This window comes from Vulpes vulpes, chromosome 6 (genome assembly GCF_048418805.1).
Source record: "Vulpes vulpes isolate BD-2025 chromosome 6, VulVul3, whole genome shotgun sequence".
NCBI classification, from domain to species: domain Eukaryota; kingdom Metazoa; phylum Chordata; class Mammalia; order Carnivora; family Canidae; genus Vulpes; species Vulpes vulpes.
Genome location: NC_132785.1, coordinates 30,552,891 through 30,573,043, shown reverse-complemented (window position 1 = coordinate 30,573,043; position 20,153 = coordinate 30,552,891). Strand labels below are relative to the sequence as shown.

Sequence of the window (20,153 nt, the reverse complement as noted above, 5' to 3'; positions counted from 1 at the left end):
CTAAAATTTTAATGTACTTAAAAGATGCTTTTTTTCTCTAAATTTGTTTGTTTGTTACATTGGAGTCTTTAACATACCTAGAATTTATTTTTGTAAAGGGTCTGAGGCAGGTAATTGAGTTTTTCTTTTCTGTGTGGAGAACCAGTTGTCTCAGCACCATTTATTGTTTATCACTGCCTTAAGAATATTTCTAATGAGTTACTGGTCTTGATGGAATTTCTTACTTTACTGGATTCTTTCTCGTCTCTTTCTTTTAAAGGTTTATGAAAATTACTCATTTGAAGAACTGCGTTTTGCATCACCAACTCCTAAAAGGTAAGTATTATTTTTGCAACACATAGCCAAGACATGTATTGTCACCTGCTGCAACTGAAATCACTGCATTCCAACTTCATTTTCCTTAAGTAGATATTTTATAGCATTTTTTAATTTCCAGTAGAGATTTACTATAGATTTTATATTGTGTAGTTTTGTAGATAGAATATATTTATATTGCAATACTGCCAGTATGTTACATAATACTAAGATACTAGAGAAAGACTAGGTAGTATCTAAAAAGATATATATTGGCTTGTTTAGGATTGTTTAGTTTGTTTTTTCAGGGTTTTCTTCTCTCCTTCATCTAATGAGTTACAAAGTGATTTCAGTGTGTGTTGTGCTTGTATTTTAATTCTGAGGTCTTACTTTTTCAGCCCCTGAGTAGTTTTAACTCCAGATTTGAGCAGTTTTTTTGACTTATTACTTTATTTGCTTGTTAGGAGAAGTGCTTTTTAAAATGGAAGACTTGAAAAAATTATTAGATGAAGAGACTACTACCTCCATAAAATTTAGAAGAAGCTCCAAAGTGAACCTGAAAAAATTCTTACACATTTCATAATATCACATGACTTATTAAAAATTAACAGGTTGTTGTGACTTTCTTCTAACGTGGATTCAAAACAGGATTTCCTATAAAAATAGCCAAATTTTAAGAATGTATCTTTGTCTAGAAATAGGGAATTAACATTCTGTCTCAAGCTTAATTTTAGTTACAAAACACCCATACAATGGAAACATATGATTTTTATAAAATAAATATGAACTGTATAGATTTATAACATGTTAAATAAGAGAAAATGGTCATTTGCCAGTAAATAGTTTTTCATGTACGTTAGGCATTTTAAACCTAATTAAAATAGTCTCAAGTAGGGATCCCTGGGTGGTGCAGCGGTTTGGCGCCTGCCTTTGGCCCAGGGCGCGATCCTGGAGACCCGGGATCGAATCCCACATCAGGCTCCCAGTGCATGGAGCCTGCTTCTCCCTCCGCCTGTGTCTCTGCCTCTCTCTCTCTCTCTGTGACTATCATAAATAAATAAAAAATTAAAAAAAAATAGTCTCAAGTAAATGCATTATTTATTTAGCAATACTATTAAGCATCTGCTGTGTGAAGAACTGATACAGGCTCTGGGATACTTGTATGAACAAAATAGACAAGGTACTAGTTGTTAGGACATTCACATTCCTGTGGAGAAACAAACTATAAGTAAACAAAACAGGATTAATAAGTAAGGTTTTTTGATAGAGAGTGATGGGGATAGGATAGGCCACCAAAGTATTGGGTGATAGGAGAGGCCTGTGTGAGGTGGTCTTTTTTGATTGGAGAGCTGGATGGTAGTTGGCAATGTTAAGATTTAGAGGAAGTTCATTCTAGGCAGTGAAAATCTAGAGTGGAGAGACCTTGTTGTCTTTGAGAAACTGGAAGAGAGTGGTGCAGGAGAGTAGTAAGCAAAAAGGAAAATGGTTGAGGATGAGATCAGAGAGGTAGGTGATGGCCTTATTATATAGGGACTAAGTAAGCTAAGTCAAAGAGTTTGAATTTTCTTCTATGCAAATTAATTTAGTAGGTTTTAAGTGAAGGAGTGATATAATCTGACTTACAGTTTTAAAAAGATCATTCTGGCTACTCTCTGGAGAATGAATTACAGAGGAGCAGAGCAGGAGTGGGAACAGAGAGATGAGCTAGAGACTGTTAGGTGTTTTGGAGGAGGTGTAGGAGGGAGTTAGAAGTGGGAATGAAGAGATTGGATAGATTTGGGGTACTCAGAAGCTGAAGCTGATAACCTGCTGCCAGAATAGAAATAGGAAGTGAAAGAAAGAGAAGATTAAAGAAGGATTGTAGATTTTTTTCAGCTTCAGCAATGATATATATAGTATGTAGCAGTATAGCAGTATGGGGGTCGGCCAGTTTTGGCCTGCAAACCATATCAGGCCTGTTTGTAAAGAAAGTTATTTTAGAGCATAGTCTTACTCATTAACAATGTATTGTCTATGGCTACTTTTTGTAGAGTTAACTAGTATGGCAGACTGGCACAGTAGACTAAAATATCATCACTGAAAATGTTACTGACTTCTGATGTAGAGTATCATGATTTTTATGAGGGTCAAAAAGTCTGAGAAATGAGTGGGCATTTTTTTTGTTCTGTTTTGTTGGGTGCTGGGATGAGTGAGAAATAGAGTTCTTCTTTGGATATGTTAAAATTGAGATGCTAAGATGCCTCCTGGTTATCTAAGTGGGGATATTTCAGTTTGAAATTTAGGGGAGAAACAAAATTTGGAGTCATCTATATAAAGATGCTATTTAAAACTGAGGAGTGGATGAATAATCAACTAGGGAGATGCTATTGAAAGAAAGAAGAGCTAGACCCAAACTCTAGGACATTCCATAAGCTAAAAGGTGGTAAGAGGAAAGCCAACAAAATCCTAAGAAACTAGAAGAAAACCTAGGAGAACGTTGCAGAAGCAAAAAGAAAATATTTCAAGAAAGTAGGAGTTGTCAACTATCAAATGCTACTGAGAGATTGCTAAGGATAAAGAAATGACCATTGAATTTGGGGTCATTGGTGACCAACAGAAATGATTGCAGTGAGTGGTGCTGGGAACAAAAGCCTAACTAGAATAAGTTGTGGAAGAGAACTGGGAATGAAGAAATGGAGAGGGATTTAGACAATTCTTTAGATGAGTTTTGACATAAATGGGAAAAAGGACATGAGACTTTATTAGAGATTATTGTAGTACCAAAGGGTGTTTAAGAAGGGAGATTCTGAAGTTTGTATAGAAATGAGATGGAAATAGAATGGTTTAATAAAGTGGGAGAAATTGATAATGAAAGAGAACGAGCAAGGTAATTATAGCATGGAAGTGTTGAGGAATGAGATTCACAGCACAAATGAGGGGGCTGGCTTTAAATAAGACCCGGGGCACTCCTTGCATTACAACAGGACAGAAGGTAGAAAAATGGAAAGTAGATTTATTAATCTGGGGATCCCTGGGTGGCGCAGCGGTTTGGTGCCTGCCTTTGGCCCAGGGCGTGATCCTGGAGACCCGGGATCAAATACCACGTCGGGCTCCCGGTGCATGGAGCCTGCTTCTCCCTCTGCCTCTCTCTCTCTCTCTCTCTCTGTCTCTCTCTCTCTCTGACTATCATAAATAAAAAAAAAAATTTTTTTTTTAATTTTAGATTTAGGGATCCCTGGGTGGCGCAGCGGTTTGGCGCCTGCCTTTGGCCCAGGGCGCGATCCTGGAGACCCGGGATCGAATCCCACGTCGGGCTCTTGGTGCATGGAGCCTGCTTCTCCCTCTGCCTGTGTCTCTGCCTCTCTCTCTCTCTGTGACTGTCACAAATAAATAAAAATTAAAAAAAAAAAAAAGAATGCATTAAAAATAAATAAATAAATTTTAGATTTATTAATCTGATTACAACTTTTGGGTTGTATCTAATTGCTTCAGTTTCACACTGAAAAAAATGGTGAGGTTATGATCCTCTGAGAATGAGGAAAGGAAGAAAAAAATGAAACTCAGTCATTTTGGAGGATAGGAACACATACTATCCAGGACAATAGGACTGGATAGTATAGGACTGGATAGGAACACATACTATCCAGGCAGGACAATAGGACTACCGTTTATTGTAATAATACAGTTAGAAATTATCTCAATGATGTTTTCAGCTATTTAACCAAAAGCAAATTTTCCAGTATCCATCTTATTTCTTTTCAGACCCAGTGAGAATATGCTGATCCGTGTCAATAACGATGGTACTTATTGTGCAAATTGGACTCCAGGGGCTATTGGACTCTATACTATTCATGTGACCATTGATGGCATTGAAATAGGTATTCTTTTTTTAAGTTATGAGTTACTTAGTGCAAACAGCCAGAATCAAAATTGTCTTTCTGTTCTAATTTTCTCCTTAACTTATATTGTAGACACATGGACAAGTTTCATTACTTATTTGGAGCTTCATTTCCTCCTTTACAATGAGTACTTTATTAGTGCATTCATAACATCTCAAAATTTTTTAATAATTTCTGATATCATTATAGCACTCATGACTCCTTTTCTATTCTCTAATGTGACTATTTAGGTATGATCTCCTCTCTGTTGCTAAATTTATAACCATGTGCATACCTTATCTCCCCATGATGGTTTGTATGTTTTCCTGGCATAGAGCAGAGACCATCTCATTCATCCTTGTATCTCCCAGTCTAGCTCAGTGCCTGGCACATAATGGCCACTCAATAAATACTTAATGAATGAATGAATTTCTTTTATCCACCACTAACTTTGAAAAGTATATTGCTTCTCCTTTGGGCATTAACCTTTTACTTTTCTTTTTTATTAAACTATTCATAAAGTAGGACAACAGTAGAACAAGAAACTCTAATAAGTGTTTCTCAGTATGAATTCTTATAACAATAATTCCTGATGCTTTTCAAGAGAAAGGGCTTCTATGATGAGATAGATTGGGAAAACCTAAAACTCTCATCTTAGACATTCATACGGTTCACACTAACATAGAAGGGATTCTGAATGCTCTGAAATTAAGAATCTTGTCTAACTTTGTTTAACCCTTATCCGGAGATCCTTAGCCTATAGGGAAGAGGGAGTCAAGGTGGAGATAAAAGCAACACTGATTACCATTCCACCAAAATACCCTTGGGGAATTCTGGTTTAAGTAGTTTGTTTTTACAGTGAAGGTAAAGAGACACTTTACATTGATGTAACTGTATAGAAAATGCATTGATGTAACTGTATAGAATCAGATCTGTCAGATTCCCCTATACCGTTCCAGAGACCTTTATCCTCAGTCTTTGTTGCACTCTCCTTTATTTCAACATATCCATAAAGCCTTTAGTTCAACAAACTTTAGTTGGTTTTGAGCAAAACGTTTTAGAGAAGACAGTTCCTGTTAAATGCTAACAATTACTGATGATTGCAAGCTAAAATGGGCAAACAAAATCACCTGAAGTAGAATATAATAGTGACACACAAGAGGTACAAATTATAGAATTCAAAAGTGGAGGTAGTCAAGAATGGCTTAATCTATGCTAATAGTGGGCTGAAGAAAATTGATACACGGTAGATAAGAAAAATCCATTTATATTTGTTGTTTGAAATGAAACTGAAGAAAATCATTCATGTTTACTTAACATCACCCATTTTCTTTCCTACATTTCGAATTCAACTTTTTCCCAAGGTGACCAAACTGTCAGTAGGCTGAGACCTTGCTTGACTAGGCAAGGATATATAATAACTCATTAGAAGAATGATGATATTAAAAGCTAATGTTTATTGAGCACTTACTATATGCCTACATTGTTTTATGCACACCTTATATATTGTCTCACTCTCACAATAGTTCAGTGAGGTAGGTGCTATTTTCATTTTCATTTTACAGATGAAAACATTTAGGCACAGAGAGTCAGACAATTAGTGACAGATGTGGGAAAAACCAAGACAGTCTTAACATGAGACCCCAGGGTTTAACCACCATGTTGCATTGCCTGCTGGTCAGAATGGTAATTGGTGTAGCTGATGTAATCTGATAGGATGATAAGGTGCAGCAACAATCTGATGTTGTGAGCTTACATTTACCCTCATAAAGATTTCTTGATTTCCTTTTTACGCTTTTTTAATATCATTTCTTTGTTCCACATAAAGAATAGGAGCCCCTTCTCTTTTCTTGAACCTCTGAGACACTCATTTGGAATACGAAGGCCATTTTTCAAATATTTCTCTTTTTTAAAAAATTTTCACTTAAATTCCATTTAGTTAACATAGTGTGATACTAGTTTCAGGTGTACAGTATAGTGATTCAGCACTTCATACATTACCCGGTGCTCATCACATGTTTCACCCATCCCCTACCCACTCCCCTCTGGTAACCATCAGTTTGTTCTCTATGGTTAGGAAGTCTATTTCTTGGTTTGCCTCTCTTTTTTAGCTTCTCTTCATTTGTTTCTTAAATTCCACATATGAGTGAAATCATATGGTATTTTTCTTTCTCTGACTTATTTCACTTAGCATTATACACTGCAGTTCCATCATTGCAAATGGCAGGATTTCATTCTTTTTTATGACTGAGTAATATTCCATTGTTTATATACACGACATCTTCTTTATCCACTCTTCTGTCAGTGGACACTAGTGCTGTTTCCATAATTTAACTGTTGCAAATAATGCTGCCATAAACATTGGGGTGCATATATCGCTTTGAATTAGAATTTTGGTATTCTTTTGGTAAATACCTAGTAGTACAATTGCTAGATCATAAAGTAGTTTTATGTTTAACTTTTTGAGGAAGCTCCATACTGTTCTCCAGAGTGGCTGCACCAGTTTATATTCCTACCAGCAGTACAACAGGGTTCCCCTTTGTCCGCATCCTCGCCAATATCTGTTGTTTCTTGTGTTGTTGATTTTAGCCATTTCTGATAGGCATAAGGTCATATCTTATTGTAGCTTTGATTTTTGTTGTTGTTGTTGTTTTTTAAGTTTTTATTTAAATTCCAGTTAGTTGGGGCACCAGGGTGAATTAGTGGTTGAGCACCTACCTTTGGATCAGGTTGTGATCCTGGGGTCCTGGGATTGAGTTCCACATCAGGCTTCCTACAAGGAGTCTGCTTCTCCCTCTGGCTATGTCTCTACTCTCTCTATGTGTCTTTCATGAATAAATGAATAAAATCTTTTTAAAAAGTTAGATAAATTCCAGTTAGTTAACATACAGTGTAATATTAGTTTCAGGTATACAATATTCAGCACTTCCATACAACACTCATTGCTCATGACAGCAAATGTACTCCGAATCCCCATCACCTATTTAACCCATCCCTGCAACCTACCTCCCCTTGGTAACTGTAGTGTGTTCTCCATAGTTAAAGAGTCTGTTTTTTTTGTTATTTTGTTTTGTTTTGTTTTGTTTTTAAAAAGGTCTGTTTTTTAGCTTCTAAATATCAATCACCTTAAAAAGACAGAATTTAGAGGGCAGCCCTGGTGGCTCAGTGGTTTAGTGCCACCTTCAGCCCAGGGCCTGATCCTGGAGACCCTGGATCGAGTCCTGTGTGGGGCTCCTGTGTGGAGCCTGCTTTTCCCTCTGCCCTTGTCTCTGCCCCCCGCCATTCATGAATGAATAAATAAAATCTTAAAAAAGAATTTAGATATTTGTTTAAAAGAGTCTGTGAATGTACATAAGGTTAGGTTAAGGATCCTTCCTCCCTTGTATTCTCAAACGTTACAGTTGTCTTCCTTTTCTTACAGATGCTGGCCTTGAAGTTAAAGTAAAAGACCCACCAAAAGGGATGATACCACCAGGAACTCAGCTGGTCAAACCGAAGACAGAACCTCAACCAAATAAGGTTAGGATAGAATGAAATCAGAATCAGAATTTGTCAGACATTTATTAATTTTCTTTATTGATGCTTCAAGGTGGTCATCAAACATCCCATATTTTAGTTGATTTCAGTATTTGAATTCTAAATATCCATAAATAAGTTTGAAGAGTATTTTGTGGTAATTCTAATCATTTCTAAATTGTAGGACCTATACTTTGAGGCTTCTTTGAATAATGCACTAGTAATTTGTAGGCCTTGCATACTTCAGTTATTGAAAATTTACAATTAACAACATTTTTACTGAAAGTAAGTGCATAAAGTTTGCAAGGAAGGTATCTTATGCTGTTAAAAGAATAAATAATTTCCTGACATCTAAAAAAAAAAAAAAATTCCTGACATCTAAAAATTAAGTATAGGAATTTTGGTAAACTACTTATTAAAAAGGAAATATTGGTAATAGAATTTGTATCGTACAAAAGATTAAAAAAAATGAATCTTTTCTCCTTTTTATGTCTTCAGAGTTTAGAAAGGATATTATAAATATGTACATTTTAATATTTGTAAAATTCTGTTATAAATAAACCACTGTTCCTTACACAGGGAAAACAATTACAAATAATTTTGAAAACTTTCTCAGAATTATAAAACTTCCAAATCTGTTTAATTTTCTTACTACTTATAAGCTCTCTATTCTGTAATTTTCCATCTCAACTGTCTGTCTTTGCCTTTCCCAGGTTCGAAAATTTGTGGCCAAGGACAGTGCAGGACTCCGTATCCGTAGCCACCCTTCCCTCCAAAGTGAGCAGATAGGCATAGTAAAAGTCAATGGAACTATCACTTTCATTGATGAGGTAATTTATAAAGAAACACGTGGTAATAAATTTTGGACAGAAAGTTTTTGCATTGTTTGCATGATAATCAGGTTACTAAATTTTCTGCTAGTATGTTTTAATTGGTTTGGATAGTATTTGGAAAATTATTTTGTGAGATGTGTTCATTGAGTTTCATACATTTTTTTTCTTTATAGCAAAAAAGTAACTAAAATTATATCTTAAAATAAATAAAATTATATTTTTAATCTGAAAGAAAGTTAATTAACAAGTAGAACCTGGGGGCACCCCAGTGGTTCACTTAGTTGAGGGTCTGCCTTTGGCTCAGGTCAGGATCTCAGGGTCCTGGGATCGAGCTCCATTTTGGGCTCCCTGCTCAGCGGGGAGCCTGCTTCTCCTTCTCCTTCTGCATCTCTCCACCGTTCATTCTCTCTCTCTCTCTCTCTCTCTCTCAAATGGATGAATAAAACCATAAAAAAAAAAAAAGAATTTGAACCTCTACAAGTACACATTGAAAATGGGTACAGTTGTCAAATATTTTAAGTGCTGTTTGCTTTTAAAATGTGTTCAAAACACACACATATTACTTTAATTTCTGACAACATATTTTTATAGTAATACGACCAAGTAACTTCTGATTATTAAAGTCTAAATTGAGGGGAGGGAAGAACTTACATTCTTTTGAGAGACAAACTTTTGAGAGACAAACATTTTATGTTTAAAGTCTCTTAATGTGTGATTTCTTTGTGCTTTTATTCCTAAGTGATGTTGTTTTTATATCTTACCATGTGAATTACCACATTGCTCATCATTCTTTGCTGCTTTTTCTTTAAAGTTTCTCTTTTACTTACCTCCTACAGAAACTAGATTCTTAATCTTCATGTCCACCATTGTTTGCCTGTTTTGTAGCCTTTCTGGTGTTGCTAGCTTCATAGGACTTACAGGTGGATATGGCTGTTCTTGTTGCTTATTTCCATAGATCCACAATGATGATGGTGTATGGCTGAGACTGAATGATGAGACAATAAAGAAGTATGTTCCCAACATGAATGGTTACACTGAAGCCTGGTGCCTGTCCTTCAATCAGCATCTTGGCAAGAGTCTTCTGGTCCCTGTTGACGTAAGTAAAGGTGGTTTTAAAACGCATAATAGGTACACTGTATCCTCATTACAGGGCTTTCTTTAATTAAGGCTTTTCAGTTCTGAGGTAAACCACAACTAAATAACTTTTACTTCATAAGTGCTTGATTCTTAAGAGCTGTGTAACAAAGGTGGAGTTTGGCATGACTAAGGACCTTAGTATTACTATGATCCACACAGGCAGGAGGAAATAAAATAAAATGAGGCCTATAGAATTCCTTTCAATGAGGTAGGGATTGAGAGTATAGTTTTTATTTTTTTTCCTTTCTTATTCACACTAATGTTTGGAATGAATTCCAAACTACAGATTGTGAATTCAGTGTTAATTATACACTCAAAAACCTGTATAAACATATTCCTTGTATGTTACCATTTTGTAATTAGTTCTCTGTGTTTTGTCTAAGTTTGAATCTTTTCTTTCTTGGCTTATTAATCCTATTGTGTTATATTACTATTGTGTAAAAATAAGAAGGATTTTTAGTCTTTTTAGTGGTATTATAGTGAGTTGAAGCTAAATCCTAGTGTCAGAGAACTCATTGAACCTCTTTGACAAATGCAGTAGAGTACTTAGAGTACTTATTACTGTAAATGTAATAGTAATCCATAGCCTTATTTATAATTTAAACAGAAACATAGGATATTTCTTCCTTTTCATCACCATCAAATATACATACTCTTTATGAGACTGTTCATAAATAGCACTGGTAAAACTTTATTTTAAAAAAACCTTAGTATTTTAAACAGTTGAATTTCTTAAAAATCAGTATATAAAGTTAGCTTATTATATCAAGCCATTCAGTGTATTATTTGTTTTCTTTGATAGTCCAGAGTATGTGCTCCAAATGGACAGTTATAAATGATTCTTTGGGAAAAGAAATAATCAAACTTCCTTTTATATTTATTGATCTCGTTCTTCTTTATGTTCTTCTATAAATGTTTTGTAATACTACAGTAGGGAGAGATATATCTCTGTATTTTTTACTTATTGGTATGTGTTAAGGTTTGGAGAGTGTTGGCATACTGTTTTACTGAGGTTAAGCTAAAATGATAAATGTATAATTAAAATACCAAGTTTTGAATAAATAAACCAGATCTTCTTTAACTTTCCTCAGATCTGTAATCTGCATTTAAAAATGAAAAATATTTTGACCCCCTGGAAGGAGAGATTAGTCTGGAAGATAAATAATAATTCTTTATTGTCTGTGGCTAAGAAGTTAGCCTTAAATGGTTTGAAACTGTTTTCCACTATCCCTGATAAGGCATTGTATTAAATTACATTATCTTTACCATCTCTCCCACTCCAAAATTTTCTTCTTATTGCTTTGTTTGCTCATTTGAGGAGATGCTTTTGGTAAGAGGCAGATATTCACACAGATAAAACAAGAATAAGCAAAGGTAGAAAGGAGGAGCAAGAGATGCTGTGTGTTGAAGTTTTAAATCCCGTGGTTTCATTTTGGAACAGCAGCGTTCCATTATTTGATGGTCTTAAACCCCATTCAAGAGACAGTTTGTAATAGACAATCTTCCTGAGGTCAGAGAGAGAAGAGCAGTAACAAGTAGAAGAAAGAAAGCTAAACGGGTAAGCCATACAAATACTTCTTGATGGGTTTTCACTGGAATGTGAAAGAGTTGTCACTGACTTATTTGAAAAAATCTGGAGGCAGAATATTGAAGATATGAAGTGACTTGTGATATTTTCTAGCCTTTATGTTGAAGAATGTCATGAGTTCTACTTTAATGTAGATAACTCAGAATGGCTGGTATTATTGATAAGCCTGAGGTTTTCCCTTTCTTTTGCGAATGATAGTGACTTGAGATCCTTATAAATTAAAAAATGCAGTAAAAAGAGAGAAATACCTCTTTGGTATGTAAGTAAGAAATGATGTAAATAAGAAATTTGAAGACTGGAATTCCCTGGGTGGCTCAGTGGTTTAGTGCCTGCCATCGGCCCAGGGTGTGATCCTGGAGATCCAGGATCAAGTCCCACATCAGGCTCCCTGCATAGAGCCTGCTTCTCCCACTGCCTCTGTCTCTGTCTCTGTCTCTGTCTCTCTCTCTCTCTCTCTCTGTATGTCTCTCATGAATAAATAAATAAAATCTTTAAAAATATTTTTTTTAAAATCTGAAGACTGAAAAAGGAGAAGAAAATGGCATTAGAGGCACATTTGGAGAATTGTTTTGTGAGGGAGGGAAGGGGATATGTGTGGCAGTAGGTAAGTTTTTAGGGATGGAGGGAGAAAGGGAAGAGGTTGAAGGAGACCATGATTTTTATAAAATAGGAGAGAGGAAAGACATCAGTTAAGATTGAAACAAATGACTTAAGTTAGAGGACTTAGAAATGCAGTAAAGATTTGGAATAATGTTTGAGAGAAACAGGAGAGGGATGTGAAGAAAAACTACTTGTTTTTGGATTAGTGGGCCACTAAGGACCCAGTGAGACCAATGGATGGATCCATTGTGGATGCCCTTCCTCATCCATAGTTCTAAGTGTCTAGAATCAAATATGCCAAAGGAGTAGATTATAGCTGCCTGGAATTTGGTGCTGCTATGACAGAAAAATAGGGACAAAATTTCAGATGCCGATGAAAGAGGACTTGAGATCACCAACTGTGGAATTTAGCCTGCCTGAGTTAGAAATGTGAAAGGACAAGTGGAGGATCCAAGGGACTGGAGGCCTAATTAAATCCTAGAATGATATATATATAAGTACACTATAGTTAAAGAGATAGAAGGATAGGTGGTTTGTGTGATAAAGTAGATATTTACATTTGATTTCATAGTTAGAGGATTTTACTGAATGATATGGCCTGGTAATGGGCCATGAGCAGGTAGCTGAGGTATAGTAGATGTGAAGGTCATTTTAGCTGCCTCAGTCTAAGAACTAAAAGGCTCACTCGGCAGTTGGGTGATCGTCTACATCAGCACAAAGGCACACAGATGATGGCAGCACTGTGACCCACAGACTAAAGATGAAATGAGTTTGTTTACCATGGAGGGAGGGGTCCCCTTCGATACAATATAAAATCATGGGACAAGTGGCAGTAGTTTGATTCTGTATCAGGGAGAAGCACAGAGCAGGTTTAGTATAAAAATATGATAACAGGCAGATAACAGAAGGGTTTATATTTTATGTGGGGACCAAAGATAACAGAGGGGATAGAAATAACAGCCTACAGCTCCAAACAGACCTAGTGTACAGTTGTTTCAGTACAGGTGTTCAGTACAGGTGTTCAGTACAGGACTCACATAGTCAACCTGCTATAGGCAAGGAAGGCTGATTTCCCAAGGTTTTGTCTATAGAGACAGGGCAGGCCCCTTACACAGTCAGTAATTTAATGAGTATGTTACTCCATAGAGCTAAACATGTTTAGGAGATAGAGGGACTAATGATTCCATCTCATCCTCTCAGGGAACTAATATGTCTAAATAAATACATCTTTCTACTTCTTCATTTGCATCTCTTACTATGTTTATTTCTAGAAAAATATATTCGCTTTCCACCTACTACTCTTTCTACTTTAGTCCATTTATGAATAAATTAAGTATAACTATAGCTAATAAAATTGTAAAACACTACTTAATTTTTTAAAAAGTGGGAGAGAGCCAGGAGATTTAAAAATAATATAGAAATAACCAAGGACAGATGCCACTAACTTAAAAAGATTCAAAATATCAAAAAGTTGCCTTTAGCAATCTTTACATCTACCTCTTCAACCTTTTCTAGTTAAAACAATTTCGCATTCACATCAATGTTATGTACTTTATCTGGATCCTGACTCAGACAAACTGTTGGGGAGAATGGGAGTGGGTATTAGAAATTTGAACACTGATTAAATATTTCATGAACTATTTTTTAAAAATCACTGTAAGTAATCCTATTTAGAATAAGTTTTAGGGATTCCTGGGTGGCTTAGTGGTTGAGCATCTGCCTTTCCCTCAGGTCGTGATCCTGGGGTCCTGTGATTGAGTCCCACATCAGGTTCCCTGTAGAGAACCTGCTTCTCCCTCTGCCTATGTCTCTCCCTCTCTGTGTCTCTCATGAATAAACAAAATCTTTAAGAAAAAAAAAAGCTTTAAAGCTTTTTACACCATCTTGTGTATTTAGCCATGTTGTAGAACTCTTGTTATCATTGCAAATAGGTACTGTAGCTAACTGCTGGCCTGCCTAACAATATTTCATTAGTAAGAATTGATGCATCCTCACTTAGGGAAATGTGACTTTCCTCTATTTTAGCACTTTAGTAATGCTCTAATTCAGAGAGTAAACAGCAATAGACTTTCCTATTATATATAACTATTTTTAAAAATACATCTTAATTAGTAAGAACAGGGATAAATATAATGAATGCAGACCCTTTTTTGTGAGGTGCTTGTGTGCTGTTAGAACTTTGTGCTCTTTTAAGAACACACTGTTCAATTTTGCATCTTAGAGTCTTTGTTTATGTTTATTCATTTGTCTAGAATGCTTTCGCTTCCTTTTTTTTTTCTAGCTTTTTTTACTGCTTTCCTAGTTGATCAGGCTCAAAAATTTCTGTTGATTTCTTTTCTTCTCTCTACTTCCCAGTAATGCTATGGGTATTAATTTATTAGTTGTTCATTCAAAGGCTATTGAGTCCTTATTTACTGTACCAAATAACTAAGATAGGAAGTAGGCAGTGAATGGAGAGGAAAGGGGAGGGATACAAAATAAATAAGATGGAGTGCTGTTCTCCCTTTTACAGTACTCACTATATAATTTGACCAACGTACCATACTCAAATAGTTAAGTTGCATTGTGATAAGTTACAGAATAGCTTCACTTAGGGAGCGATACTTGAGAAGAAAAGTGTTAAAAGTTACCAAGAAAAAGTGAAGGAATTTCTAGATAGAGAATCAAGTGTCCAGAGTTATAGAGGCCTGCTATGTTGGGGACCTGAAAACTAGTTAATATGGGTAAAGTAAAGGATTGGGGGTAGAAAGCATAGAATTACGGGGGAAATTAGGTTTCCCTTTCTTTTCTCAGCACTTTGTAAAATAGAAAAGCCTTGCTTCTTACCCACAAAGTTTAGTTTGTTTTTCTTGCTTTCAGCCCCAAATACAAATTCAGCCCATTTGTATTTGTATACCTCATATTTCTGTTGTTAAGTTTCTTAAGGGTAAGGACTCATTAAGAATTCCTTCTTATTCATACACATTTCTTCCAGAGTGTTAAATACTACATTTTGCCTTCAACATTTGTTGAATACTAAATTTTAATTCTTAATATTTGATATGATATTGCTGCTCAAAATAATTCCTATCACATATATGCTTCTTCTCATTTAATATTCTCTCATTTAATTTCATTGTGACCTGTGATGTTATGTATTTTATTATTCTTATTTTTCTAGTGTCTACAGATAACTACTCTCCCAGGATCACAAGCAGAAATTAGTGGAGAGATAAGGTTATATATAGTTAAAAAAGGATAAAGTAAATATATAGCTATAAAAATCATATTACTTTGGGTAAAACTACCAAATTAAATAAATGTGAATATTCATAACCTTACTGGTTGAATGAGGATGAATACTGTGATACATGTGGAAGGTGTTATAAGTCATGGTCCCATCACGAAATGATTACCACTCTGGACTCTGAAGTTGATGTAGGTCAATCTGAGAAGGCATAAGGCATAAGGCATAAAATGTTGATCTTAAATTAAAATCCTAAAGATTTGAAAACTATAAAATATAAACAAGCTAGTAGGATGTTTCATGCATTGAAGAAAATATAAGTAGGGATAGATACTTGACATGGAAGATACTTGACTGCCTAGCGAAGGCTTAAATTTTTTTGGAAAACAAGTTTACTTCTAGGATAGAGATATTAGTGATTTGAAACGTATAGGCCCAATTCTTTGGATGCTTTGTCAAAAATGAGGTCTACCAACTTTGGGAAGGTTGAGTGGTAGAGTTTCTATCCAGGAGAGTAAATGATACCTCCTTCAAAGTGTTCTGAGATATCTTTATAATTCCTGTATTATCTGAATTCCTGCAGAAACAACTTGTGTCTCCAAACATCTCCAAGCATTTATACAAACCTACATAGACTGGTGTTCACATATAGAAAATAGGTTCGTTTTTCCAAGTTTTAGGCCCCGAAGATGTGGGAAAGAGATGAAGGGAAAATATCTTTTGGTAATCTCTCTGACAGCATTATTCAGGGCAGTTGGTAAAATTGGCAGATGTTTTTCACATTTTATATCCAATTTCATTTTTATGGGTTTACCTGATGTGATGCCTGTTAGCTACAGCTTTAAAATACCATGAGTTGCTTGGTTTTGTTATGTTAATATATTTTGTATGTATATACATAATCTGTTTTTAATCTTAGTAAATACTAAATATTTACTTGATACACCATTAACAGAATGAGATTAAGGCAATTAAAATAACACTAATTGTTTATACATATGCTGTTTTTAATTTTCCTGAGACATTTTATTTTTTTCTCTTTAAAAATGGCATTTCTTAAAAAAATAAAAATAAATTTTAAAAATGGCAGTTCTTAACTCTGTTCCTCTAGCAGCACAGTGAAAGAATTAGCATTTTTTTGCATGAATATTTGGCATATTTGGTCATATATTTTCACAATGAAAATTGTTCACTTACTTGATCTGTGCCTTGAAAGATTATCAGCTTAAAGTTACAGTTTGGTGCTCATTAATTTAGTTTGGGTTTTAGTATGCTATAATTTTTAATTTTCTTGAGAGAATTTTTTTGTCTTAACAATAGTCTTTGAGAATAAAAGGATTTAGATTATTGTAGATATGTATTTGTGTATGTGTATATACACATATTTATACACATAGTGGTACTCTTATTAATCTATGAGAGCTAATTTGTGTATTTTAATAGTCATCTGCCTTGCTTTTCAAAACACTTTTTACATTGTTTTTAATACTAAAGAAATTTATGCTAAAAAAAAGAAAATGTTAAAAAAAAATGTTGATATTGTTTTATGTCAAAAGGTCTGCACTACTATTTTCTGTGAAGGAGAAAAACCATTGAGCAGATAGCCCAAAAGTTCTTATATACATAAGTAAACCAGTAAGGACATATTTTTCCTTCCAATATAGTATTTTAGAATGCTTTGCGTCATGTTTCCACTTCACCTAAAAAGAAAGGACCCTATTTGCTATATATTTTTAAATGTGGGAGGGGTGTGGTTTTTGTTTTATTTTACATTTATTTGTAGGTATTTATTTGTAGTCATATTACTAGAAACTCATTTTCTGGCTTTCATATGTCTTCTATTTTTGAATTAACATATATATGTGTATGTATATGGGTGTGTATCTACATCTGTCCCTACATACATGAGGAAAATACAAAACTAGAAAATAGTAGATAAATTGTCATTATCTAAAATGGCTAATAATTGTTTGGGAATTGTGTTTCTTTTCTGTTGAAATTTTGGATGATAACAGCTTTTATTAATATTTTGAGGGCCCTCCTTTCCCCCACCACCGTAACCATTTATCACAGTATTTACATAAGCAGTAAAATGTGTAAATGCTGCTCACTGGAAAGATTTTAATTTCAGATCAGACAAATATATTCAATAGCATGATATTTTTATGTAAAATATATACCATTTACATTTTCATTAAGACATTTTGTGAAGGTGTTGATTTTTCTGGGACCATGCTGCTACAAGTTGGTTGTTTAAAAATATAGTTTTAGATTTTAACATAAAGAGGAAAATGCTCTGTGCATTTCATAAACTTTGAGATGGAGAAAACCAGGCCTATCTTTTGAGAAAAGATTCTGGTTGTATGTTTTTCTTTATGCTATTCTTAACATATTTGTTAACAGTTTTTGGTAACATTTCCAAATGATTTTTTTCTCATTTAGAGAAGAAAGGGAAAATGACTTAGATTTTTTAACTTTTTTCTTTTTTTTTTCTTTTTGTACTTTAGAAAGTGAAAATGTCTACAGATACTACATGCCATTATTACTCTTAATAATGGTTACACTATCTATACAATCTGTTATTTACATTTTCTTCATAAAACAGCAGGCTGTTTTCTGTCATAAAACAAATCTGGCTTGTATTGGAATAGATTTGTCATCTTTTAAAAGAGTTTTAAGGTTTCCTACTCACATTGACTGTCTTAAGCTTTAAATCAATGTCTGGCTCTTAATTTTAGTAAATGGCATGACACACTATATCCATGGAGAGCTTTTGACAAAAACTTATTTATCAGTCTTTCTTTGCTGTGTGGTTTACTCAGGTGGCTTCAGTTTCCCTTTAGTAAAATCATATCACAGTGCTGGTGCTAGAGTACAGAACAATGTTGTTACTGTGAACGCATCTTCTGCAGATAATATCCTGTTCCCTTTCTTTGTTGATATTTTTCTTTCTTAAACTTTGTCGCTCAGAGTATCTTTAATGCTAGCCAAGGAGTCAGGGATTTGGACGTATTTTCATGGACTTCCAAAGCTTTTTTTCCCCAGGTGAGTTAACTGTAAGGAACAGTCATACATTATTCAGGTATTTCAGCATGTATAACAAATTTTACCTTCTATCTTTTGAAGCCTTTGCTTACAGTTAATAAAAGGATTTTTGCCAAAAAGTAGATAAATAAATAAATAAAGATCTATACAAAGTGCTACAGTTGAGTTTCCCTGGTAATCCTTTTCCCTCTACTTTTGACAAGGAATGTATTATTAGTTTAAGTTAAACTTTTATGTGACTTCAAATTTGCTGTATATAATTTATGACTAGCTTCTCCCAGAACTACATCACTACATCTGGCTTTCTCAGAGCTTGCTTATTTCAGTGAGGAAGTCCCGACTCTGTGGCACTTCTCTTCTTCCCTAGCCTTCATGCCCATTTGGATGTTCACCTGAGAATGGGGTGGGAATGCAAGGAGAAAAAATAACACTGCACTTCATCAGTGTCATACGCTGGTCCCCAAGTCTTCTATTTTTGACCTGAACAAAGCGTGAATGTTAGGATTGTTTCAGAATGACAGCCACAATTCTATGACCTTTTTTTGTCTGTCAATTCTTCTCTTACTACTTATATTTAAAAAAAAAGACTGTTTTACATTTATTAATTTGTATAGTTTCTTTGTTTAATAAAATATTAAGTATTTTAATAGAAGTTCTTATATATTGCCTTTCACTGAATGAATAACTTGTGATTGTTATTAGTTTTTGCCAAGGCTACCTCTTAATGTTACACTAAGTGATCAAAAGTTGGAAATATTGTTACAACTTAATTAAAAGCTCTAGATATATTATTGAATACTAGTGAAATTGATTTTTCACTAGACATTCATATTTGCTTGTTATTTTTGACATATTTGTATAATTTCTTTGTTCAATAAAATATTAAATATTTAAATAGAAGTTCTCATATATTGCCTTTCACTGAATAACTTAAAATTGTTATTAGTTTTTGCCGAGACTTACCTCTTACTGTTACACTAAATGATCAAAAGTTGGATATATTGTTATAACTTAATTAAAAGTTCTAGTTATATAATTGAATACCAGTGAAATTTATTTTTCATTAAATCTGTTCATATTTGCTTGTAATTTTTGACATCATACCATGTAATTTCTGATATCATATCATGTAATTTTTTAAAAATGAGTTGTATAGGACTAATGTGCCTCTTCCAATTATGATATAGCATGATATATTTACTAAAGTTGATTATTCACAACTAGACATTTTTAAATGTTTATTGAAAATTTTGTTAGTGTAGTGGCACAGCTTCTTAGACCCTAACTCTCCATTTTTATTTTGAGCATTCTCTTTATATTCATATGTAAATTTTTACAAATATATTTGCATGGCTATGTATAATACATAAATCTAACTAAATTTTTCAGGTATTTAAAATTCTTATTTCTATTAAATTCCCAGTGTATAACTAAAGAATGTTGGATAATACAGCATGACAATTATAGTAAATGTCAACAAATATTGTACATAGTACATATTTGTATATATAAAGATTGGTGATTATCACCACAATGAAATTTATAGAATATTATATGAAGGTTAGTAGTGGGTTTAAAATTTTCCCTAACCAATATGTTGAGTTAAAGTCACAGGTACCCAGAATTCTTGAATCCACAGTTTTTTTTAAACCTTAGAGTTTCATTTTTAATTTTTTTACTATAGAAAAGACCCTTTAGTATGATACTACTTATAGTAATAGAGGGATAGAATTATTTGGTATTATTTTATCTTGCATAAATAATGTGTTAGTGTTTTTTTTTTCATTTTTGTTCCATTTATATTATATTACTAAATGTTAATTTTAATCTAATGTTTGAATAAGTGCCCCAATATGGTCACCTTTTGTTATATTTAAACATAAAGCAATTTGTAGAGTCTCTAGTACTGTATTTAAAAAGTACAGTCTAAATCAGTTTTAAAGGAATAGTAATGACAATAGAAGAACTCCCAGTATGGAACTTCACATGTAGTTGGGAAGCAGAGCAAATATGAGGAAGTTATTTCTCTTCACTGCATTCACATAGGAAACGATTTC

At 34.0% G+C, this 20,153-nt stretch overlaps 1 protein-coding gene across 29 annotated transcripts in view; it reads left to right on the top strand.

Annotated features, from left to right (window-relative positions):
* MYCBP2 (MYC binding protein 2) overlaps positions 1-20,153 on the top strand; it is a 266,736-nt gene that overhangs the window by 172,206 nt on the left and 74,377 nt on the right. For 19 of the 29 annotated variants that reach the window (XM_072760790.1, XM_072760789.1, XM_072760784.1 and 16 more), the window contains 5 exons: positions 260-315; positions 4,036-4,151; positions 7,573-7,670; positions 8,381-8,497; positions 9,456-9,596. In XM_072760790.1, the coding sequence (XP_072616891.1) occupies positions 260-315; positions 4,036-4,151; positions 7,573-7,670; positions 8,381-8,497; positions 9,456-9,596 (528 nt within the window). Of the gene's footprint in view, positions 1-259; positions 316-4,035; positions 4,152-7,572; positions 7,671-8,380; positions 8,498-9,455; positions 9,597-18,021; positions 18,097-20,153 lie in introns of all 29 variants that reach the window. The other 10 variants (XM_072760777.1, XM_072760776.1, XM_072760780.1 and 7 more) reach the window with 1 other exon arrangement.